The sequence below is a fragment of the Meriones unguiculatus genome, chromosome 15 (genome assembly GCF_030254825.1).
Source record: "Meriones unguiculatus strain TT.TT164.6M chromosome 15, Bangor_MerUng_6.1, whole genome shotgun sequence".
NCBI lineage: Eukaryota > Metazoa > Chordata > Mammalia > Rodentia > Muridae > Meriones > Meriones unguiculatus.
Genome location: NC_083362.1, coordinates 52,551,766 through 52,578,280, shown reverse-complemented (window position 1 = coordinate 52,578,280; position 26,515 = coordinate 52,551,766). Strand labels below are relative to the sequence as shown.

General features: G+C 38.4%; 1 protein-coding gene across 8 annotated transcripts in view; it reads right to left on the bottom strand.

Annotated features, from left to right (window-relative positions):
• Pikfyve (phosphoinositide kinase, FYVE-type zinc finger containing) overlaps positions 1-26,179 on the bottom strand; it is a 93,740-nt gene extending 67,561 nt beyond the window's left edge. For 3 of the 8 annotated variants that reach the window (XM_021660089.2, XM_060368498.1, XM_021660091.2), the window contains exons 1-10: positions 26,033-26,179; positions 22,311-22,491; positions 20,629-20,778; positions 20,349-20,384; positions 17,250-17,368; positions 16,352-16,523; positions 10,405-10,612; positions 7,879-7,968; positions 2,943-3,081; positions 1,640-1,797 (exon numbers count right to left, since the gene is read on the bottom strand). In XM_021660089.2, the coding sequence (XP_021515764.2) occupies positions 1,640-1,797; positions 2,943-3,081; positions 7,879-7,968; positions 10,405-10,612; positions 16,352-16,523; positions 17,250-17,368; positions 20,349-20,384; positions 20,629-20,778; positions 22,311-22,482 (1,244 nt within the window). In that variant the 5' untranslated portion in view covers positions 22,483-22,491; positions 26,033-26,179. Of the gene's footprint in view, positions 1-1,639; positions 1,798-2,942; positions 3,082-7,878; positions 7,969-10,404; positions 10,613-16,351; positions 16,524-17,249; positions 17,369-20,348; positions 20,385-20,628; positions 20,779-22,310; positions 22,492-25,846; positions 25,977-26,032 lie in introns of those variants that run through there. The other 5 variants (XM_021660085.2, XM_021660088.2, XM_060368497.1 and 2 more) reach the window with 4 other exon arrangements.
• Positions 26,180-26,515: the final 336 nt, after the last annotated feature.

Sequence of the window (26,515 nt, the reverse complement as noted above, 5' to 3'; positions counted from 1 at the left end):
ATGTATTGCCTGCTGTGACTCATTGGAAGAAGCAACGAAAAGGAAGAAAGAAGCAAAGAAGAAGCTGGGTTTAAGACTCCTAAGTTCCTCAGCTAATCAGGGGTTGGGTTACCCCTCCCCTGGGAGCTGCAACATCTCTGCTAAGAAAGCCTCTTCTCAGAGCTATGTGGCTCCTGGGCTCCCCTGTCCCAGGATGCCACCTGTCCCACCTCAGAGCTGTGATATCTTCCCAGCCCTCAGAGTTGTGAGCTTCCTGGACACCCTTCCATTTGAGTACCAACAATAACAACAACACCCCATCCCCCAGCCTGCATTACCACCACAGGAGCAGTAAAAATGGCAGCTCCTTTGTCAGCATGGTGATAACCCCTCAGTGTGAGCTGTCCATGGTGACACCTTTCCTGCCTCAGCCTGGTGTTGTCCTTCCTGCTCAGACAGAAGGATATCCTAGGACTTGGAAGCCCAGGAAGCACATAATTCTGAGGGGAGAAGGTATCCCAATGGAAGAGCATCCTGAGACACAGGAACCCAGGAACCACAGAGCTCTGAGAAGCCTCCTCAGCAGAGGCATTGCAGCTTCCAGGGAAGGGTAGTCCCAGATGAGCTGAGGAGCTCAGGAGGTTCAGCCTTGCTCCACTTCTTCTCTTCATTGCTTCTTGGCTTCTTCCAATAAGAGTCACACCAGGTGGCATATCTCTTCAAATTAATAAGAGATTTATTGGAGGGATGAATCCAGAAGTGGCTGCCTCTGCTTCCAAGAGAAAGCAGCAGGGAACTGGTCAGGCACAGCCTTTATATAGGATTTCTTAGGGGGTGGAGCTTAATAGGGAAAGGCTTTCCAGAGTGGGGACTGGTGGGAATTCAAGCCCTGAGCTTGTGGAGCTCAGGGATTGGTAGGCTTTCCTGTTTAGGAATTGATGGGTTCTCCTGCTCAGAGATTAGTGAGTGCTTATCAGATGTTTCACCTAAAATTACCATAATCTTGGATTCATCCTATTGAGGGGCTGGAGATGACTTTTGTGACAGCTACAGAGACTGAAAATGATGTTATAACAGCATGGGGCCGGGAGGGAGGGGAATGTTGAAGCTCCTCAGGCAGGGTCCTGGACACTTTTGTCTTGAGGATTTACAAAGTTTGCAAAGTATACAATGTTTACAGCAGGGAAGCCTTTTCCTGTAGCATGAATAACTGACAGAAACTGCAGAGGAAGTGTTGCCACTGTGAACAGCTCCCATGAAGGCAGTAGGCTGAGGCAGGAAAGGTGTCATCACCACTATGCTGAGGTGGCAGTGAGGCTCCACCAGGAGCCACCATTTTGACTGCTCCTATGGTGGTAGCACAACCTGGGTAGGAAAGGAAGGGCTCTGTCAGCTCTTGGGAGGGAGTCACTCTGATTGCACCGCTCACCTCACCTCAGGGACAATACACGGTGAGGACACCTTTCTTAATCAGGTTCCTTGCAAACAAATATTCTCACCAGATGAAAATAATGAGCTAGTTTAGTTCCCCCAAACATCAAATCCCTAAAACAGCACCTTTAACTCACAAATATGTTACCCTTACATATTCAAATATACATACTCATATCAATAAACATAAACTAATGAATAATTTTAAAACATTTAAACATTAAAATACCTCGTAGCAATGTGTCCGTTTCTGATGAGCCAGTTGACTAATTCCTTGCCTACAATGCAGTTGGGATGTGTTCTCAACCAATAACGGTGATCCTGAAATTCCATCCCACTGGTATGATGGCAGATTTTCTTCCACAGATCCTTTAACTGAACACTGTCCTGCAATCACATCAAAAGCAACTATTAACCACCGAGAGGGATGCTGCATACTTGTCAGACAATTGCCTATGGTTCTGAGATCTTAAAGGAATGTGTTTGGATTTCTTCATATTAGCTAACTGTGATAAGTTAAATATAAATGGCACATACATGAAACAGCTTGAATCTGACTCTCTAACTCTAAGCATATTTTTTTTTTCTCTTCAAAACAATATATCCCAAATGCTCCTTTTTCTTTTTCTTTTTTTTCTTTTTAGTCAATGGCACATACTATTGGTCTCTTAGTTAAGTGCAACCTACATTTTTCTTTGGAGACAAGTCAAGGTAGACAAATATAACAATTACACTAACCTAAGATAAATTACAGTTACCTACACTCCAGATTCTAAGCATCCTCCCTATTCATAACTGTCACGTAAATATTTCTTAAAAAAAAGGTCTTTGTCACCTGGGCGTGATGGCACATGCCTGTAATCCCAATACTCTGGGAGGATCTCTGCAAGTTCAAGGCCAGCCTGGTTTACAAAGTGAGTCCAGGACAGCCACGGCTACACAGAGAAACCTTGTCTTGAAAACTCAAAAAGAAAAAATAAGAAGAAAAAAAGAAAAAAAAAAAAAGGCTTAATTGAATAACTTCCTACTCCAGAAAACCTACAACAATATTCCTCAGTTATAAACTCAAACCTAAACTTGTATGGGTACATGTTGGAACACAGTCCAAAAATAAAGTCATGGGGCTGGAGAGATGGCTCAGAGATTAAGAGTACTGTCTTTTCTTCCAAAGGTCCTGAGTTCAATTCCCAGTAACCACATGGTGGCTCACAACCATCTATAATGAGATCTAGTGTCCTCTTCTGGCCTGTAGGCACACATGCAGGCAGAATACTGTATAAATAATAAATAAATAAATCTTTATTTTAGAAAATGGAGTCATGTGAGAATTCAGAGTACTTCTGAGAAAACTCCAACGTGACAAGAGTTTTGTGACAGCAGTTTCTTCAAAACATGGACTTGTTCTTGGAATGTATTTTATAGGAATGCATACCAAGCCCAGCTGACTCTCTTATGTATGTGTTTCTTTGAGGGAAGAGAGTCAGCATTCTTTACGCTCAAAACTACCAACAGGTTAGATGCTGGACTGGTACCAGAAGAATTTTGCGTTCATCCTCAGTAGTCTCTGACCTAACACAGGTCCGGTTAGCCCGGGGACTGACAGATGTCTCATGCGAAGGAGCCATAGGAGAACCAGGCCGATCCAGTAACAGATTGGTAATGCTGGCTGATCTAGAAATAAAAACAAAAAGTAAAATCACAATTTTAAGTTCACCTGCCAACAAAGTTAAGAGTCATACTTGCATGCTTATGTGTTGTTGCTAAAGAAACTACCACTGGAAAAAAGTAGGGAAGGACACCAGAAAATATTGTTTTACTAAAAAAAGTCTGAACAGTTTTAAATACCACAGAAAAACAATTATACAGTTTGCATATTAGCAGTATTTCAAAAGAAACACAAACTTTGCATGTAAAAATAAAAACTGGAAATTCGTTTTTCTAACTGAGAAAAATAACTTTTATTATCTGGGTTTAAAAGTATGTTATGAATGCCAAATCTAGCCTGCCCCTATTTTTATTTAGCCCAGGAACTAAGAATCAGTTGTATAGTTGAAAATCCTGCAATTAATCTGATGATACAAACACTAACTGTGAACCCGACTAAGCAGAATGTTACCCCTCACGAAAGAATTCTTTCCCTTCTCATTAGCAGGCCTGTATTTAAAATCTGTGTTCAAATATTATTATAAGCTTATTTCATCAGTAAAAAAAAAGAGTTATAGGAAATGTGTTTCCTCTCATTATGTAAGTACTCAACTGTATCCTTAACTTTGTCTCTATATAAAGCTATCAAATGACTTTATAAGTAGACTATCAATAACACCAAGCTTTTATTTAGTTTTAATTTAATTGGAAATTTAGTATTTACAAAAAAAAAAAAATGAAATCTAACATCAGCATGAATAGAAAGGATGAAAAGAAACTTCACTAGACACTACAAAACTCATTTCTAGAATAATCTATACATTTCTTCATCTAATCCTCACACATTCTATGGCTAGAGATTAACATCTCCATTTTGCAGGTTAGGGGGGGAAAAAATCGAGAACCAGGAGCCAGCAGGGTTTCTCAGTGGGTAGGGAGGGATATTTGCCACCAAACCTAATGACTGGAATTCGAACCTTGGAAACTACGTGGTAAAATGAGTCTTATCGTCTCATCTCCATGTGTGCAGTGGCATGTGCATACACACACACCTACAAATAATAATAATAAATATATAAATGTAAAACTTTTGAGTTTTGTCTTGTTTTGTTTTAGTTTTTCAAGACAGAGTTTCTGTTTGCTGTTTCTGGCTGTCCTGGAACTCACTCTGTAGACCAGGCTGGCCTCAAACTCAGAGATCCGTCTGTCTCTGCCTCCCAAGTGCTGGGATTAAAGGCGTGCACCACCATGCCTGGCTCCAGCTTTTACTTTTATATCCTTCAATGTATTCATTACAGAGGACAGACTCCTTTTTAAGAAAAGAATACATCAGAGCACTTCATCCTCCAAATTCCCCTATTTAATTCTCCAACAAGAGAAAGATTTTACAGATTAGAATGTCACCTAATAATTATAGAAATGACTGAATTAGGAAAAAAATACCACCCTTTTATAATAACAATCAGAAACAGCTGAAACTGACTGAAACAATGCAACCTCAAATTAACCCCCACATATCTCTTAAAAATGATAAAGGAGGAACTTGACTTTATAGTTTAAAAAAAAAAAAACAAACTTAAGACATAATCTTACCAAAAAAATAAATCAATGTGACCAATGAGATAAATGGAACCAAATCCATTCTAGTAGGACAGATGGAAGAGAACACAAAACTTTACAATATTCCTACCAGGAAGGAAGGAAGGAAGGAAGGGAGGGAGGGAGGGAGGGAGGGAGGGAGGGAGGGAGGGAGGGAGGGAGGGAGGAAAAAATTATACCCTAAATCCAATCCAAGAAGTATCTGACAAGCACAGGCCAATGGGCATTCTACTAAATAACTGGCTATCTCTTTCCAAATCTACTATCAGGAATATAGAGGCACTATTACATAGAACAGACCAAAAGACATGACAATTAAATATGATGAATGAACCTAGAATAGCTCCCACCTTCTTCAACCATGTCATGATCTCACATAGGATCACATAACTGAATGTGGAGTCCTGAAAAACTTATGAATGTACAACAACCAAAACTTAAAATCAAACATATAAAGAATCCAGCCCAGCTCCCGTACTGACACCTTCTTCTAGTCTCCATGGGCAATGCAGACAAAATACCCAAACACATAAAGTAAAATAAATAAATCTTTTAAAGAGAGTTCTTTAAAACATCTTCAGAGCAATCTTGATCAAAATCAAAGCAAGTTATATTGCAGATGCTGACTCTAAAGACTATTAGGACAGCAAAACAATTAAAAATAAGAAAAAAATTTAAAAACATCAGTGAACACATTATATTAAAGAAGAAAAACAAAAGTTAAAGAATTGACACTACCTGAGTTCCAGACTTATAAAACTGCATTTATCAAGATCAAAAAACACTGGTAAAAGACAAACGTGCCAATAAAACACAACAGAGTTCAGAGTTCAAGAACAGACCCTTAAAATAAGAGTCAAGTGAACTCTGGCAGAGGAACAAAGGGAGAAAAAAAAAGCAACAATAATTTTTTTTTTCAATACACAATACTAGATCAAATGGATGGACCCATACAATAGATAGATAGATAGATAGATAGATAGATAGATAGATTGATTGATTGATTCATGGGTAAGCAGAGATCTTATGCCCTTCACTATAATAATAGTAACTTTAAATGGATCACAAACCAAAATGTAAAATACAAGATTAAAAACGCACTTAGAAGATAACACGAGAAAACCTAGATTGCCTTGGATATAGTGATAGCTCTTTAGACATAACACCAAAGGCACAATCCAACTAAAATTAAGTACTTATGCTCTGTAAACAATGTCAAAAAAAAAAAAAAAGAAAGAAAAAGAAAAGACAAGCCACCAGGAAAGAATATTTGCAAATGACATATTTGATAAAGAATTCTTATTAAAAATAAATTTAAAAGAAACTTTTACAACTCAAAAATGAAAGGTACTCAGCAATTAAAAGCATTGTCTACTCTTTCAGAGGTCCTGAGTTCAATTTTCAGAAACCACATGGGGGCTCACGACCATCTATTATCCCCTAAGGCCCTCTTCTGACATCCAGATGTACATGCAGACAGAACACTCATATGCATAAAACAAATAAATAAAATCTTTTAAAATGAACAATGTGATTACAAAATAGGCAATGTGAACTTCAGAAGACTCCCTTGCAAAGAAAGAGAAAGCAAATGATAAGTAAGCAAATGAAAGATGTTCAATTCAAATCAGGAAATGGCAACTTTAAACAATGATGAGACACCACTATATGCCGATTAAAAAACACTGGCTACACCAATGCTGGCAATGGTGTGGAAGAAAAGGAACTCCTGTGTACCACCTGTGGAATGCAAAAAGTCATTGCCACTTTGGAACACAGTTTGGTAATTTTTTACGAGATTAAACATGCTCTTTCTGTATGATCCCACAACCATACTTCTTGGTATTTGCACAAATGAACTTAAAATTGCACCTACACATAATAAAATTACACAGAACTGAGGAGGCCAGAACAGGTGGTTGAGTTCCGGGATGAAAAGAGCAAGACAGTGAGACTCTGTAACCTCCCACCCCCTAAAAAATGAGAAAACAAAAAACAAGAAACAAAACAAAACAAAACAAAACAAAATAAAATAAAGTAAATTGTACACAGATGTTCACAGGCTTCTCTATAACTGCCAAAATGTGGAAGTCAACCAAGAAGTCTGTCAGAAGGTGAAGTCGTATAAACTATGTGGCCCACCTATCAGCCAGGCATGGTGGTGCACACCGTTAATCCCAGCATTCAGGGACGCAGGGGCAGGTGGATCACTGCGAGTCCCAGGCCGGCCTGGTCTACAAAGTGAGTCCAGGACAGCCAAGGCTACACAGAGAAGCCCTCTCTCAAAAAAACCAAAAAGGAAGGGAAAAAAAAAAAAACTATGCCACATTACAAAATGGAATATTGCCTAGCAATACAGAGAAGTAAGTAGTAAGCCATGAAAAGATACTGAGAAAAGTTACGTGCACATTACTAACTGAAAGACATCATTGTTTCTATATACATGTTGTCATTCCAAGTTTCTGCTCACTTTTACGGTAAAGCCAAAACTGCTAGTAAAATAAAAAGAAATGATCCACTGGGTGTAGTAGTTCATGCCTACAAGCCCAGCTGTTGGGAAGCTAAGACAGCAGTTATGAAGCCAGCCTGGGCTACACAGTGAGTTTCAGGCCAGCAAGATCCTGTCTTAAAAACAAATGAATTTTTTTATCTATTAACTTTAAAAAAAAAAAGGAAATAATGACATCACTCTTGAATAAGTTTTTAAAGTGTGTATCATATAAAATGTGTCAAAATAAACAGGCAAAATGTAAGTAAGTATGTCTTAATGGAGAACATACAGGTATTACTTCTCTATTCTTGAATTTTTCGTTTTTACAATCTTATAAGTTTTACAAAACAATTAAATTTTTCTAATTCTAATAGCTGCTCATCTTAGACTAGACTAAAACATCCTGACCACTCATTCTTCTGACACTCCACTGTAGCACACAGGACTTCTTACAGTCCTAGCCTGGCATACTCCCTCTTGAGAATATGCTATTCTGTTTTCTTGGTACACATTTTCACAGAGGCTTCATGTCTCATTTTCTCACTTCCTTCAGGCTAGAACACAGAATACAGGCTTCAATATCTGAAAGAGCTACCAAAGAATGAAAGAACTACCAAAAAAAAGAAAAGATAGCCTAACAGAGCTTAGAAGCAATCTCACCATTTTGTTTATTTGTTCTCGTTACTATAGACATAAAAGTCAGACAAAGTAGGTTTTTTTTATTTGTAGTTTACCTGTTTCGAGCAGGAGACTTCCCAGCATCCTCTTGTACAGATACAAGTCTGGTTGAAAGAGCACTATTTGAGGAGTCTGGATGAATCAAACTATAAAGAAAATTAAAACACTGTGATCATTAGGAGCGACAATAAGTGCTTTAACATTTAAAAGCAAATTTAAGTATTTTTCCCTACAACAGTTCATTTTTGTCCTTACTTTATTTGAGGAAAAAAAATTGCAGTTTTGCTGTGTGATGGTAGTAGTGCACACCTTTAATCCCAGCACTAAGGAGGCAGACACAGGTGAATCTCAGTGAGTTCAAGGCCAGCCTGGTCTACAGAGTGAATTCCAGGGCAGCCAGACTACAGAGAGAAACCCTGTCTCAAAACAAAAAAAAAAAAAGAAGGAAGAGGGAAGGAAGAAAGGAAAGAAGGAAGGAAGGAGGGAGGGAAGGAAGGAGGGAGGGAGGAAGGAGAAAAGAAAGAAAGAAAGAAAGAAAGAAAGAAAGAGAAAGAAAGGAAAAAGAAGATTAAATAAATAAATAAAAGCAGTTTCATCTCCAGTATATTTTTTAAGTGTACTGAATGTCAATAAAACACCAATTTTGGTTGGATAGGTGATTTGTAAAACTTGTTTCCATTTTATGATATACAAGATGGAAGTGATTTGAGTAAAAAAAAAAAAAAAAAAAAACTTAGGTCCAAAATTCTCAGTCCCCACAACCCACAAAAAGAGCAGCAATCTCTTACTAGCTGCATGATCTCAGGTTCACTACTTAATCTTTCTGAACTTCTGCACCCACATCTGTCAAAAACAGAAAGTATTCCCTACCAAAAATGTGATGACTTAAAGGTAATAGATTATGAAACTGTTAACAAAGAGCCTATAACTCAACTAGTACTCCATCTCTGAGGCCCATCTTCTGTCTCTCATGTTTTAATAAGTCATACTTGTCAATTCTGAATTTAGACAACTAGACCACATACAAATAAAAAAGCATTACTAATTAAAATAATCAAAAGATGAAAATTCTAACCTTCATATTATTTTAGTAAATACTGAATCAAGTTAATAAAATGTAAGGTATAACTATGATGCTATGAACATCAGAAGACCTATCAAACAACTATTAAAAAATCAACTACCACTATTTTGAAGTGCCTGTTGTTTCCCTACCCAGTCCCACCATTTTTCCTAATCCCAAGGAAAGCATTATTATAAATTTTATGTTTATCACCGTTACGATTAATCCTACTTGACAATCACCACTGAAACAACCTCCAGGCATGTCTGGGCAGGATTACCTAGAGCAGGTTTATTGAGGTGGAAAGACCATGTAAATCTGCACAGTGCTGCCTCATATGCTGGGGTGCCATACTGAAGAAAAGGGAAAATGAAACTGAGCACAGGCAGTCACAGCTCTCTCTGGTTCTTTTTGCCTGTGAATACAGGTGACTAAGCCACCTCTTCCTCTTGCTGCCTTACCTCCTCTGCCACAATGGACCATATTCCCTAAACTGTATGCCAAAATAAGTCCTTTCTTCTATAAGCTGCTTCTGTTAGGCATTTTGTTACATCTATAAGACAAGCAACTAATAATTACACCATATGTATCCCTGGGCATTACCTTCATTCATATATTTCTGAACATTATATAACTAGACTCTTAGTGCATAAATGATTTGTAACTTTCTTTTCTACTATATCCCTGGGTTCACATACACTCAATGTAGTTGTAATTCATTCTTTCTTTTTACATATGTAATATACTAATTCTTCCCTTTGTTAAGAAGTAACTAAGGCCAAGCACAACGGCACAGGCCTGTAATCCCAGCACTTGTGGAGGCAGAGGCAAGGGGATCTCTGTGAGTTCCAGGCCAGCCTGATCTACAAAGTGAGTCTAGGACAGCCAAGGCTACACAGAGAAACCCTGTCTCAAAAAACCAAATAAACAGATAAACAAACAAACATACATACATACATGCATACATACATATAAAATAAGATTATCCCACTAAAGAAAATATAAGAACCTGATGAGCCTAGCATCCCAATGTAAATAATTCTAGTTAACTTCCAAAGAAGTATGTATATCTACATCTGTCAGTAAAGCATCTTCAGATATAAACACATCAAATACTCCTATACAACAACAACAAAAAAAAGTAACTGAATTTGGAAACAAATCCAGATCTTAGGAGCACTCTCATTTCTCAAAGAAGACTATACTAGGAATTATTCATATCAATGACTTCTGTTGTCCATTCAACAAATACTGCAAGGATCATGCACATGCCATGCATTCATTCTTGGTTTTAATAAAATAGCATGTAATAAAGGTAAAAAAAACCCTCTCCTCTCGTGCACTTGTATCTGAATCTTAATATAATCACTATCCATAAACAATAATGATCCTTCTGTACATGAACTGGGTAAGATAGTAAATTTGCAGATAACAAAAAGACATAAACGTTAATGAAAAATAAGGTCACAGGGCTAAGCATTTCTCAGGTTTAAATCAATTTATATTCAAGTGACAGTACCTCTGCCAGGCTAAATCATCCTCTAAGAATATGTTACGACTGGCTTTTCTACTCCCAACAGGTGTCCGAGGTTCACTTGGATCAAGTATAGACACAGAGCAAGTTGAATCTGAAAGAGCATTCAAGTCTTCCCCAATGGAATTACTGTCTGTGGAATGAGCATAACTTAAGGCTATTTTTCTACAGTATGTGCACGCTCGGAGGTCTCCTATGAAAAAAATATAAGGAAAGGTATCAGCGACATATCACTTAATAAAATATTTTAAATCTTTGTGTTAATACGTACTTTAATAAAAGGAAGTGTCTTCAAGAAAAGACCTCCGAAAGACATTTTAAATGAGATACTTGTCTAGCTCTGCTGTACATGTTAGATTATTATTACAATAAATTCATCCAAGCATCCAAATATCTGTAACAGGTAAGAAAACTTGACCCAATATTAGTCACAGAAAGTCATGGCTGTAAGGATATTTTTTCAAAACTGTATTCATGCAGTGAGAGATCTATCAGAGGTAGAAAGCAAAATAAAATAGACCGTATTTTTCATTAACACTTATTCCCTCTTTCAATGAAAAAAGTTTCAATATAGTAAATAACCAACACAACAGAAATGACTTGTTTTCCCTAGGCAACAAGTAGGGAAGAAACAATATTAATATCTCCATCATGAAGCCTGAAGAATGGTCTCCAGAATACAAATGGTCTCTAGAATAGTACACATTTTCTAATTTAAAAAACTCTCGAGAACTTCATAGATGAGTACTGTATTTACATCATTTCCACTCTTCCCTCTTCCCACTTCAGCTTATCCCACATCCCTCAACTCTCTCAAATTCATGAGCTCTTCAACTATTGTTACAGACACACTCAAAAAATAAAGTTGGATATATTCAGTGTTGTTCATGTGTGTTTAGGGCCAACTGATTGGGATTAGATAGCCTATCAAGGGGCCTGTCCATGAAGAAAACTGGTCCCCTGTCTCTCAACAACCACACAGCTCTTCATCTAGGCACAGGGTCTTGTACAAGTTCCTCCATTAGCGCACAGTTTTAAAACTAATGAAAAATGGTCTTACATTCAATGATATATAGAAATAAAAATAAAAGAAATTTTCATAGTGAAATAGAAATGTAATGTTCTAGCTAAGAGTGTGGCTCAGTGTCAGAGTGCTTGCCTAGAATGTATGAAGCCCTGACTTCAATCCGTATCATCACAGAAATAGTTTCTAGGAGGACAAACAGCGTTTCTTAATACTTCTAAACCTATTTTTTAGGTCACAGTTTTGTCCCAAAATAAGTTTCATTTCTATCCTATTTTTACAAAATAGTTAGGTGTATCTCCATAGCAATTTGGTGTGCTAAGAGGCAAAATACATCAAGTACCATATGACATTTCAATTAACAACAGGCCACACCATACAACAATGTTTTTTTTTTTTAAGATTATAGTGGAGCTAAAAACTTCTTATTGCCTGGTGCAACAGTCATCATAATATTATAGAGTGGCATATTATTCCCATTTTTGCTGAAGCTGACTTAAATAAACTTATTGATCTGTAAGTCATGAAACCATAAGGCACATAATAATAAAAATTGATATATGAACATAAATAACACTTGATGTAAACAACTATGTCACTAGTTTCTATCTTTACTGTTATATTTTTTATCTTTTCTTCTACTTAATAAAAAAAGAGTTTACTATTTTTCAGGGGCCATGTTGGTATTCAGAAGACCACTCAGCACAGCCTGGGCCATACAGTGACACCACCTTAAACAAAAGAGAAAATGCACATGGTGGCACACACCTGGCACATGGAGGCAGGAAGTAAGGCCTAGCAAGCTGATGAGGCCTTCAGAACTAGCCTAGGAGGTATGACACTGGGGCTCAAAAACCGGGAGGAAAAGACATGCCTAATGGACAGTCTTCAATGAATGAAAGCTTTGTGGTCAGGCCTGGCTACTTCTTAACTTGATAATTTTAGTTCTAATAATGAGAAGACCATTATTACAGAACTTATAGTTCACTGGAGGCAACTTACTATCTAGTTAATCCTGAGCATACTCTATGATGTTCACCAAGGACAAAAGTTCCTAGAGATGTTTCTCAGAACTTAGACCACCATGTAGCAAGACTATACTTAACTTTAACTGTTCAGTAAATGTTATTTAATAATTCTACCTCAATTATACTTTATCATCAATATTAAAAATCTAAGTGATACAAAATATTTCTAAAAGTTCAATATACTGTTTTTACATAAATTGCTACCAAGTTTACTAAACTATTTTATTGTCTCATTTTAAGATTATTATATAATTCTGTTTTATCAAAGTGTGTGTGTGTGTGTGTATATATATATATATATATATCAAAGCAAAATGTCACTAGTTTACTAATTTCTAACATTACAATTTAGCAGATGAGATATATTAAAACTCAATAGCAAAAAATATATCCGTTTCAATCAGGACTCAGTCAACAGTAACAAAACAAAATGAACTTCAGTCTTGGTTAAAGAAAAGTGCTATGATAACCACTACCACTGACCAAAACTCAAATACATTAAGGAAGTGAAATTATTATCTGCAGAAAGACCTTCGATTTTTACCACAGCAAAGGTTAGGTTAGACAATAAAGGATAAACTCCCTAAACCACTCAACTATTAAAACTAAAATTATCAAATCAAGAAACAGAGCCAGCCAGGAAGGCGCAGTGGCACATGCCTGTAATCCCAGTACCCAGGGAGGCAGAGGTAGACGATCTCTGTAAGTTCAAGGCCAGCCTGTTCTATAAAGCGAGTGCAGGACACCAAGGCTACACAGAGGAATCCTGTCTTGAAAAAAAAGGAGGGGAGGGGCAAACCTCACCACAAAAGCTTTCAGTCCATGCAAAATGTTCGTTCATCAGCAACACATGCTAGAATAGTGTAACAGCAGACAAAAACTGATGAGACATACCCTTGCCATTACAGAATTTATAATTCTCTGAAGGCAACTGACTCATATGTAATTAAAAACTACATGATAAAAGCGGATATTAAAGCTATTACCACCAATGATAGCAGCTTAATTTTTATTGATTCTGTATAAAAATCACTGTATAGAATCCACAATTCTATTTTGTGAGACAATGTCTCACTACATAAACCAGGCTGGCCTCAAACTCAGAGATCTACTTACCCCTGCATCTTGAGTGCTGGGCTTAAAGGCAGGTACCACCATACCAGGGCAATTCAATGATTTTTCTATGTATCAACATTCTAGGTATTTTATATTTATCCAGGATCTAAGTTTATAAGTGTATCCAACATACACATTTTTCGTTTGCAAAGGCTATTCTTTTTTTGTTCTTTGGGGTTTCTTTCTTTCTTTTCTTTCTTTTTTTTTTTTTTAAGACAGGGTATCTTTGTGTGGTCATGGTTGTCCTGGAGCTCACTCTGTAGACCAGGCTGGCCTCGAACTCAGCAAAAGCCACCTGCCTCTGCTTCCTGAGTGCTGGGATTACTGGCGTGCACCATTAGCTGCAATGGCTAATCTTAATTTGACTAAATTAATTTAAGACTTAATCTAATTTGATTAAACAAACTTTTGGCCAAATACTAGGGTATTTGAAGCTCATTTGGCTTTGTTGTTTTTCCAGTGTTATTAACACATGGCTTTCTTTAAGTACATCAGATTACCATCCAGTCGTAACATCCAGAACGACTCTCAGCCAATCAGCTGAGGCCTCAAGTACAAAGATTAAGTTCTAAAAGTAAAAGGAATTCTGTCTCAACAGTGCAAGATGGAAACCCTAGTTTCTGCCCTGCTCACTACGGCTGGTACTTCATACTTACCAGTGCACAAGCACTTCATTGACTACAGCTCCCTGACTACAGAAAAAATGTCACCCCACCCACTGGTTCCATTTCCCCAGAGACACCTGACAAACACAGATTCAGTGCAAGATTCAGTTTTATAGACACAATATTTTAGGGATAAGGTTTCTGAATTGGCTCTGAAATTTCTGAAACGGGTTCTCTAATTAGATTCGATTGACAATCATTAATAAAAGAGCTAGAGAGACGGTTCAGTCATCAAGAGCACTTGAAAAGGACCCAGGTTCAATTCCCAGCACCATCTGTGACCCACTCCCAGAGGATCCAAGGCCCCCTTCTGATTTCTGTGAACATTAGGCATACAATTGGTGCACATACATACTTGTGAGCATAAAATACACATAAAATAAAAAATAAACCTTAAGAAGAAAATAGAGAAAAATAAAACCATTAGGATTCCTAATACTAAAAAGAAAACTGAGAGAAGGAATAGGGCAATACAGACATATAAGACGGTAATTCTAGATATTCTTATTTGAATATTCACAGTGCTCGGGTTAATACTTGATAAACCTCCTGTCAAACCAGCAGGTATGCGATGAGCTCGTTGCTCATAAATGTAGAACAAAAATTAGGAAAAAGGTTGAGCTTAAAGATTCAAATTCCCAGTTCATGAACTGTACAAATTGGCTAGAGGAGTGTAGCTATGTCTGTGCACAAGGCGCTAAGTCTGATTTTCCAGCAATACCAAAAATAAAACAAATTAAAAAAAAAAAGGCCAAGAGGAACCACCTACTTTCTGTAACCTTAGTGCTTGCTAAGATTTCAAATGTCTCAGACTGCAAGGGAGTAAGAAGAGTAAGGGAAGAGACCTGCACATGAGGACAGGCAAAAATCAGTGTAATACATCTGTATGATAATTAGCACTTACAAAGAATGTTAACTAGAGCATAAAAATGAATTCAAGATAGGGAAAAATTAATAGTAAACAGCTATTGGTTAAAAAATAATTTTAAAAGATATGGTCAAAATCTGGGTAGAAAATCATGCGATTATGAACTCTATCGCACCTTGGATTAAAAATAAAAAATAAGGAAGATATTTACAATAACTAAAATCACATGAGAAACATGTTGAGCATGTTGTCTTGAGCTGAGGATATACCTAAATGCAAAAGACATTGGGTTACCCAGTATCACAAACAAATAACTATGAAAATAAAATTTTAAGCTGCCAGGGTGGTAATGCATCTCTGCACACCAACACTGTCTGCCCAAGATAGTAAGAGTGTAATGTAAGGTCAAGACTAGTTAAAAAACAAAGCCAGGCGCAGTAGCGCATGCCTATAATCCAGGTGGATTGCTATGAGGTGAAGGCCAGGTTGGTCTACAAATTGAGTCCAGGACAGCCAAGGCTACACAAAGAAACCCTATCTCAAAAAAATTTTGAAAACAAAACAAAAAGTCCCTACTTTCCATTCCCAAATCACTGCATAAATCTACTCAGCATTGTTCAACATCCTTGAACTTTCTCCATTACTACAATTTCACTACATTCCCAACAAAAGAATATGAATAAAATACAATTTGCCAAAGTATACCATCATGTAAGTCTAGGTAACCTTTACTTTGCAAATAAAAACTCTATAGAAGCATAAATTAAAAATTACTTTATCGGGCTGGAGAGATGGCTTAGAGGTTAAGAGCACTGGCTGCTTTTCCAGAGATCCTGAGTTCACTTCCCAGCAACCACATGGTGGCTCATAACCATCTATAATGTGATCTGATGCCCTCTTCTGGCATGGAGATGTATGTACAGATGGATATGATTCATACACATAAATGACAAACATTTTTAAAAAATTATTTTATCTTATCTAATAATCTCTAATGTACTATAGATTTTTTATAATATCTATATTTTTACTCTAGTTATTTATGAACATACTTACCTCTTCTACTACTGAAACAAAAGTTCTCAAAATCAAAGCTGTGTCTCCCTTTCTCACTATTATCCTCCACTACCTTAGATATAAAGCCCAAAATAAAAAATGGCTTACTACCGCCTTTTATTTAACTATTTCACAATTTGACTTTTAAACATAGCTATCAAGGAAATGTATTTACCTGTATAGCCCATAAATTTTCCAGGGATTTCTTGATTACAACAACGACTGCAGAAAATCTGCCCACACAGTCTGCAATGGTGTCTGCGCCTAAAGGTTGTAAATTTTTCACTGCAGTCATAGCACTCTTTACATTGACTATCTGGCATCCAATATTGCTTCAGGTCACTGTCCTACAACAACAAAAATGTGTGATGGCTTCTTAGAAACACTGAGCATTAAGGTGCAATGACAAATGAAATCTTAGAAGGTGTCTTCCTCAGATGACAAGCTAGTTCTAAAGTTCAGATGGAATGCAAAAGGTTAAAATGACCAAGATAATACTGAAGAAGAAAAGCTGGATTTATATCACCCACTATCAGAACTTATGCTAAAGCTATAAATCTTTGTCTTAGACAGAGTACGAGTACAGGACACACAAAACATGGAACTACAGGAAAGAGTGGCATACTTCCAAAAGTATATGGACTTAGGATGAGTTATAACACAAACACTGAACAAGGGGCTTTCTAAAATCAATGTACTAGGTCCAACCAGACATCTACGGGGACAAAAGGAAACCTCAACCCTATTTATGAACACATATAATATCTATTAAAGAAACACACATATAAAATCTATTGAAGAAACCACAGATGAGAATATGTACTACCCTTGGTGTAATAAATACTGAAACAAAATATAAAAGGTCAAATGGGAAGAAACAGACTACACGCACACACACACACACACACACACAAATATATATATATATAAAGAATTTATGTGTGAAACTCTGGTCTCTAAAACCAGAGAAAGTAATAAACTTTCATTTAAGTGATATTATGCCATTGTCAGTGGATATTACGTGATTTCCTTGAGTGTCTAATAAAGCATCTCCCAGGGCCTCTCTACAGTACCTGGCTTTTCCCTTCCATGATTTCCTTGAGGCGTTTCAATACTGTACTGAGGCTCCGAAGCTGAACAGCTGTTCGTGGGTCATGACCTCCAAAGGCTGGTTCTGCTTTCCTTCTAGAGTCTGAGTCAGATTAAAAAAAAAAAAAAAAATTGTTTTAAAAGTTTCGAGTAACCATATCAAATCAAGCATTCTCTCTCTCTCTCTCTGATACAATACAAATTATCCCTATTATTAGCACACACGTGTTCTCCCAGCCATTAATACTGATTAAGAATGAAAACTGATCTAGATCAAGAGTAATAAGTTGTTCAAAGTATGTCTTATTCATATAAACCACTATTTTACATGTGCTTAAGTACTATATAAGAACTATCTGAAGGGGGCTGGAGAGATGGTTGAAAGGTTAAAAAGACTGGCTGGTTTTCCAAAGATCCTGAGTTCAATTTCCAGTGGCTCATAACAATCTATAATAAGATCTAGTGCCCTCTTCCGGCCTGCTGGCAGACATGCAAGCAGAATACTGTATAAATAATAAATAAAGAAATCTTTAAAAAAAAAAAAAAAGAACTACCTCAAATGACTGATGGTTTTGAAGGTTGAAATGGAAGCATCACTTACATGCCTAGAATTCATTAATAACTTATTGAACATTTTATTCCCAACCAACTAAATAATAGACACCTGGCAGACACTGAGCAGAAGAAAAAGTAATCCCAGAGAGTTAGTTTAACTTGGTCTCAAAAGTCAAATAGGTAAGCAATAGGATCAAACTATTCAGCTCCATAGTAGATTACCAGAAAGACACTTGATAGACCAGCCCTCCAAAGAACCCAGCAGGCTTTGCAGAAGATCTAGGATGGCAAAACATGAATAATGTCCAAACAAATTAAAACTGCCAAATCTCTAACTCTCCCTGTACCCACTCCAACACTCACCACCTCCTCAACCCTGCAACTCCACCCCGGAAGAGATCACTTACATTTCAAATAACAATATTATTAATAATAAAACAAGCCAAAATTCTAGCTGTGTAACCAGAATAGGACTACCATGGTTTTCACTTAGTCTTTCCTTTTTTAAAAAAACCAAATTTACTATAAAATGAAAAATATTCCTAACTCTATCTCACTATTTGCCAGTTTTCTAGTAGGTATTTTGGTTCGGTTGGGCAGGGAGAAAACAGGAATTGCAAAGAATGAGCAATGTATAAATCCAAATGCATCAAAATTTCATAAGGCAGTTTAATCACTAAAATAACACCTCATCTAAACTGCACCTATCTTAACTGCAGCAAATATCTCAGATATGCTCTTACTAACATGTATTACAAAATTAATTTTTTCTTGAGTCTCACAATATTGAAATATAGACTCCATGATTATAAATCCTAAAAGAAGACACAAAGCTGTAAGAATCATAATGGCAGTGCTCCCTGGCACAGCACTTAGCTACCTGGAAGAGAAGGATATCAATATCCTCCTCTACTGGAAAAGTATGAACAGTGAGACCCTGCCTGACCTCAGTGAAACAAAGAGATAGCTGCCCTTCTACACATAACATCAGCTATCACTTCTGCAAAATGGATGCAGAAAATCAAGTAACTTCCCTAAGATAGGAGAACCACCAAACTGTGGAATTGCAGATGCTTAGTGAGGGGAAATGTATCTGAATAAGCAATCCCAAGCTTCTGAGGTTCAAAAGCCTCCAAGGTAAAATCCTCCAAGCACACCTGATAGACAGGAAGGAATGCAGGAACCACAGAGAAGGAGAAAATCCAAGCTCTGCCTATGAATAAGTAGTTCAAATTTATCATAGCAACAAAAAGCAAATTTTGGCAAGCTACAACTCTGCAACCCCTAGCAGACTAGAATCTAGTCCAAGTCCTCAATTTTACAAGTAAAGAAATGCAGACTGCTCTTTGGCCCATTCTTCCTCCCTCTGCAGCAAAGGATAGGTTGGCATTATGTGAAAAGCTAAGTGCTGAGTTTAACAAGGAAAAGAAAATAAATGAAAGCTATCAAGCAATACCGTATGAATTCAGCACAGGATTTTGTCAGCAGAAGAGCACCCTCAAATATAGCACAGTGTTGCCGAGGGGCAGGTTTTGGGGATGTGTTGTGAATGACTTTTTTTTTTTTTTTTACAACAGCGTTTCTCTGTGTAGCCTTGACTGTCCTGGACTCACTTTATAGATCAGGCTGGCCTCAAACTCACAGAGAGATCTTCCTTCCTCTGCCTCCCTAGGTGCAAGATAGGGTCTCACTGTGTAGCCTATCCTGGCCTGGAACCTGTTAATGTTTCCTGGCTGGCTTTGAACTTCCAATCCTCCAGCATCATCCTCCTAAGCCATGGGTCAGGTTTAAGAACTAAGAAAAGTTTAATAAAGTTAAGGTTAAGCTTTGATAATCTGGGATCAAATGAAAATCTGCTTCCCAACCCTTCCTTTCAAAATGATCTGACCTGGGCTGAGCTGGCTGCTAAGGTGGCTAAGGTGTGGGGTGACACAGCCAGCTCTTCTAGTCCTTCAGCAAAAAAAGCCTCTTCTACCTGCTTCTTCATCCTTCTTCCAGTAACAAAAGTCTCAGCAAGCAATAAAATAGCCTTCTTCCAACTACCATTATACAACTATTGTCCACTCAAGCATCTCATGGAAGTGAGTGGCTAGAAAGGACAGACATGGAATTTAGGAACACTTGATTCCCACTGCTGCAACCTCTTCTCTATGGAATCATTGCCACTGTCCCTTTTATCACCTGGAGTTAGGCAAACCACTTCACTCAGTTTGACAATCTAATAGAAATAAAACATAAACCACCACTAGTCCCTCAACTGAGACACAGATTCCCAGGCCACATCCATCAGAAAAGCATGAAAATGAACGCGGTGACTATGTAGTGGAACAAGATGGAAAACAAGCAGGCAAGAGGAGCAGTGAATCCAGCCACACTGACAGTTTGTAGCCCAACAAAGACAGAGGCCAAGCGCAATCAGCAGCCCACCCATGGAGTTTGACAGTGTTCTGCAGCCAGTGGCATGCACATCACCCTTCATTAGCCTCCCAAGCATAGGTGCAAAGTCCACCTGTAAAGTTGGAACTAACCTGTACTCTCCTGAGGATGTGGCAAAGTGGTCTCTGCTGAAACCCAAGCAAGTAATTAATCAAAATTCTGTCAAGACATCAGTGTTTGCATCATCAAAGTTTAAAGACATGATGAAGAATGTTTCAGGTGTTGAAAAATTCTTTTATCACCTAAGTAAGTTTTATTTATTCTAAAGAATACTTGACTGTTCCAAGTAACAGAAACATTAAGTCAATATATAACCTAGAACACACAATGATGAAAATTCACACGCAAAGAGGAATAGGAGAGCTGTTTTACCTAACACTGAAGAGCGCCGCTGAAGCTCCTCATTAAGCTGCTTTTTATAAGGTACAGGTGACCTCACAGACTGTGTCCTTGAAGAGATCTGAGGGCTGGACCAACTTGCACTTGGGGACTGGTGCTCTCCTTGGGCCCCTTCTCCTCTCTCTGTGTCAAAGGAAACTTGGTATTACTCAGCATTCCAAAAGAAGGCGACAGACAAAATACTTCAGACACGATGTCCATGTATTATATTCATAGCTGAGTGCACACTGCTCTTGCAAAGTATCCTAGTTCAGTTCCCAACATCCATGTCAGGCAGCTCATAGCCACCTGTAACTCTAACCCTCTTCTCACCTCCTCAGGCACTCACACATAAAACACATGCATACACATAGCTGAATATAAAAATAAATCTTTTTTAAATTTTTAAATATTTTAAAGAAAAAGTTAAAATCCAGAATAAAATTACCTTCCAACAGTATACATTTGGAAATTTTGTGAACACATTAGAGGAAACACAATGCCAACCTCACACAAAATCTTGACCTTCTTAATCAGTTTATGGGAGAGATCTCTTTGTGTTATTTAAACAGTACCCAGCATAGCAGGTGCTTATTATACCTTCCTAAATAAATAACGACTATTTATCGTCTATGACAACTAAATTTAAAATGCTATCTTGGATAACAAAACTGTTAATAAAATTCAGCTAGTACTATTAAAATGTTCTACTTAAGGCCAGGTATAGTGGCACACCTTTAATCCCAGCACTAAAAAAGGGAGAGGCAAGCACACTTCTGTGAGTTTGAGGCCGGTTCACACAGCAAGTTTATATGGAAAGTTCCAGAGCTATAAAGTAAGAACCTATCTCAAAAAAGAAAAAGAAAAAGAAATAGAAAAAAAAAAAAAGAAAGAAAAATTCTACTGAGTGAAACTATCAAATCCCCTCAAAGTCCTAAAACCAGGAAATATCTTCTAATATACTTCAAACAAAAAAGACAAATGAATCAGGCATAGTAATTCATGTCTATAATCCTAGCTCTCAGGAGACTAATCCAGGAAGATGGTCTCATGTCCAAGGCTACAACAGTGTTTTCAGGTTAGCCTAGGCTAAAAAATGAATAGACTCTTGTCTAAAAAACAAACAAACAAACAAAAAGGCAAATTAAGGACAAGATACGACCTTTTTAAAATTCCGGTTAAAAAAACAAAGTATTCAAGAACTTGTTTTTAAATTATCCGTTCATTCATTTGATAGTATTTACAACTCAATCCAATGAATATAAATTTCAACATGTCTGCTGAAACCTTCTAAGTTTTTAAATATATAAACCATGTACTGCTTTGTTTAATTTTATTGCTTTAATTACTATCTTTTTGTTCTAAAACATCCCTCAAAATAAGTTTTATTTTGTAAGCTTGACCAAGTTGAAGCACATTAATAGAAAATGTGTGGAAATAAAATGTTTCTCTTTAAAAAGGACCCCTTAACCACTTTAAATTTAATTCACACAAATACTTAATCAGATTACAGTGAAATACTACCTTTCCCTCCTTAGACAGAAAGACTTAGGACCTGAGATTAAAGCTACCATCTTGTTAATATTTCACTTCTTTACAACCACGCAGCATGACAGGACAGGAGAGAATGCAGAGAATCAAAACTGCACTTTCTGAGTTTTAGAAATAAATCTTACCTTTGTTAAAACGAAAAAGATTTACAAAAGAACTATATGCTGACTTGAAGGCAGGTTCATCCTGGTCAGGAGTCAGCGGTTTAAAGTGAGTGAGATGAGAAGGACTGGTGGGAGAGCGAGGCAAATCATTAGCAGAGTCCAGTGTCGGGGAACTCTTATCATCTGTGGCCATTTCATGAGTCTGGAAAGAAAAGGAGTAGAAATCAAAGGGGGTCTTTAGAAACCACCTGAAAAACAGATATATCCTGACAGGCCCACTGTGTGACATTTCTTATCAATAAACACCAGAGAGTAAAAGGAAACCTATATTCAAATAATCTAATTCAGGCTTAAAAAGGAAAAAAAAAAAAAAAAACCACTGCTGTCTAAATGAAAAGAGCCTCGATATTTAAAACCATGGTTACATGGCTGGGCTAATTTTAATCTTTTTTGCGGGGAGGGAGGGTTCAAAACAGGGTTTCTCTGTGTAAGAGAGCCCTGGCTGTCCTATAAACCAGACTGGCCTCAAACTCACAAAGATCTGCCTGCCTCTGCCTCCCAAATGCTGGAATTAAAGGCATGTGCCACCAGCTGACACTAATTTCAAATATTACTGTTCTTATCATCTTTACAATTAAAGTTAATTAAAAATTTTCAAGTAAGGCATAAATTAGAGCAGACAAAAATTTTCCCTTTATATATGTGTAGCCAAGGTTTTTCCAAAAAGAAAAATATTTAATAGCTTTTTAAAGTTACAGAGGAAACTGACTGTACATAACATAAACTACTCAGCCTTATTTTACTTACGTATCTCAAGAAAAGATATGTAAGTAAAATAAAAGACATAAGAGACATGTCACCCTTTATGACACATATATGTAATCTGAGCAAGTAGCTTTGGTAATACCTGTGACAAGTATTTAAATCAATAAGCTGTCTGGTCTTTCCTCTTAGGCACATGAATTTGGGATTTCCACAACTGCCCTTTAAGCCTAACCTCATAGGATATTAAGATAATGACCTTCTTAAAAGGTATTTTTGTTTATAAGTAACTAAGAAAGCGTAACTGGTCAAAGCAGTAAGTCTAGTCACCAAATAAAAGCTCTTTCCCTCTTAGACTGAAAGTTTAAAAAGAAGTATCCTTTGCTGAGTTACTCATTAGGATGCTACAGTTTGTAATCTATCTATACTTTTTATTAAAAAGAGAGGCAATCTTCTATGAAAGGTTTTTTTTTCCTTAAAAATCACACCTATCAGTTCAATTTGCTTTCACAACACTCCTGAAGTCACATAAGCAAACCTTATTACTATGTTTGGCAGTTAGGCAACTGAGGTCCACTGAACCTAAAGCAATTGTCTTTGGGTGGGTCAGTGACAGTAGTAGACTTTGTAACTATACTCTTAAGTCTTACCACAAAATTCTGACAGTCTTCTCTCAAAAAGAAAAAATTATAGCTCTTCACAGACTTCCAATTCTAGTCAACTGTATTCTCTTAATGCTTGAGATTTTCCCAGATTAGTAATGTCACTGGTTAGTAAATTAAAGCAGAAATGAAACTACTGGCATGGATGGGATTTTGGCAACGAGTGCGTATTGGAAAAAAGGAGAAGAGAAAAGCAATGGAATAGGGGAAAAGAGGAAAGACAGGGAAGGAGGACCTCTGTCATCACATGAAGGTTACTCTTAGGGTTACTAAAGCTGTGATGAAACATCATGGTCAAAGTAACTTTGGAAAGAAAGGGGTTTTTTGGTTTATACTTCCAAATCATTGGTTATCATCAAAGGTGGTCAGAATAGGAACTAAAGCAAGGAAGGAACCTGGAGGCCGGAGCTGAGGCAGAGGCCATGGAAGAGTGCTGCTGACTGGCTTGTTCATCATGGCTTGCTTGGACTTCTTCTTGAACCCAGGATCACCATCCCAGGGATGGTACCACCAACAATGGGCTGGGCCCTCCTCCATCAGTCACTAATTTAAAAAAACTTTCCTACAAGCTTGTTTACAGCCCATATTATGAAGGCATTTTCTCAACTGAGGCTCCCTCTGCTCTGAAGACTCTAGCTTGTGTCAAGTTGACACACAACTATCATGATCATTGATGCTCCAGCATAAAAGCTTAAGATGGTGACTGATCAAGTAAAAACTCATGGTTTGGTTTGGTTTGGTCTTAAAGACCACCAGAGAAAACAAAGATGTAATGGCAATAAACAAAACCTATTCTACTTCCACAAAAGTATCAACAAAAGCCCAGCAACCAATCCGCCTAGGGAGTCTGAGAATCACTTCTAAAGATCTTCTATAACCAGAACTTTCATTAAGCTTCGGACATATGAAGTTTAAAAATTACCATGAAAACACACAGCAAATGCAGTCTCCAAAACACAAATAAAACCATATAGAATTAATAATGACACCAGCATCCAAAATAATTACAACCGATTTTTAGCAGCATAATTGCTGCCTCTTTCTACATACATAATTAGAAATATTAACCTACTTACCCAACGACTTCTACAGTGTCACCGTCTCTTTTTATCCCAAAGCTAGCACAATATATGGAGACTTGCAATACATATCTTGGCAAAGCAAATCAGAAAATAAATCTGATACTAAAATGTAGAAAATGACTTGATTTATCAGTTCAAATGAAAATTTTAGGTGAAAAATCCCAAATGTCAGTCTAGTCATTTCCTAGGGTCGGTTTGTTGTTTTGTTTTGTTTTTCTTAAATACAACTTTCAAACTTTTATCTATTAATGTAGGACAGCTGAATAAAAGTAACGTTAGCCTCAAGAAAGGGTTGGGTTTTTTTGTTTTGTTTTGTTTTGTTTTAACCCATGCACAACAGAAACAGTAAATGAAAACCACTGTGTGATCCCTGCAACTTTTCCAGAAAGGGTTGGGGGGCGGCTCAGGCAATTAGTCTTGCCTTCTCAGAAAAAGTTAACCTTCGTCACAAGCCTGAACTTAAGAGAAAGAAACTGAGCCAACGTCTCCTCTCCCTCCCACCCCCTCTCTGAGGAAGGGTGGAAGGGACAGAATGGGAGTCCTGGAGAGGCAGGAAGAGATTCAAATAAATGGGAAGGGAGACGGTAAGATCTGCTGGGCACCTAGCTCTAGTGTCAACACCAGACGCGCCGAATGAATCAACCCTTGATCATTTAACACATCACACACACAAAATACACAGCCAACAACCTGCTTCCTTCGGGATTTACACGTGTCCTGAATGCCTTAAGAGCCTAAATGGAGCAGAAGACCCTAAATTCCTAAATGAATCCGTCAAGTTTCATTTTCATTCTTTCTTGGGAACTTCTTGGGTGCGGGGGGGAAAACGTCTCGTTAGGAAATCAAGTAAAAAAAAGACTAAGCTGAAGTGAAAAGCCTCAAACGGCTGATGGACACACGCGAGCTCGGAGCGGGTTCTGGCTGGTCAGAACTTCCTCCCCCAGCCTGGGTCTGCACCTCCGAGCCCGGGCTCACCCGCGGAGGAGAAGAGATGACCAGGTCCACCCCCGCAACCAGGTCAGGCACTAAGAAAACAGGGGGGCGCGCGAACCTGCAGCCTGACGAGGAAGCCTCTGCAGGAGGTCGGCCGGCCGGCTGCCGTCCCGTCTCCCCGCTCTCCGGCCGAGCGTCGGCCGCACAGCGCTCAGGCCCTCGCCATCCCTCCCGCCGTGCTCCGCGACCCCCGCCGTGCTCCCCTCCCGCCGCGAGCCCCGCCAGCCCCGCCGACCCCCATTACCTTCGCCTCCCGCCACCCCGACCTCCTCTTCACCCCGCTCGGCCCGGAAGCCGACGCCAAACGCAGCGCCGGCTTGCTCAGGCGACCCGCGGTTGCGCCGAGCAGCCGAGAGGCTTACGCGGTAGCTGCGGCTTCTCGCTTCCGCCCACCACCTCAAGGCTCCGCCCCGTCCCCTCTCAACCAATCAGCAACTGGTCCCGAGGGCCGGTCCCGCCCACCGCTCCCCGCCCTCCCGACCTTCCGATCAGATGTTCAGGCAGAGAGAATCCAACCCAGAGAGTATCGTCCTGCGCCCCTCGGACTCAAGGCTGCCTCGGCCTTCGCGAGGGATGGGGGAGGCGGCACGACGGCGCGCGTGAGTGTCACGCGTGCGGGTCACAGGGTGGCGCGCTGTGCAGCCGGACGCCAGCCAGCCGGACTGCGGTCACCGCACGTGTCCAACGCTGTGAGCGGTCAAATTGTGGGACTGTTACCCGAGCTCTC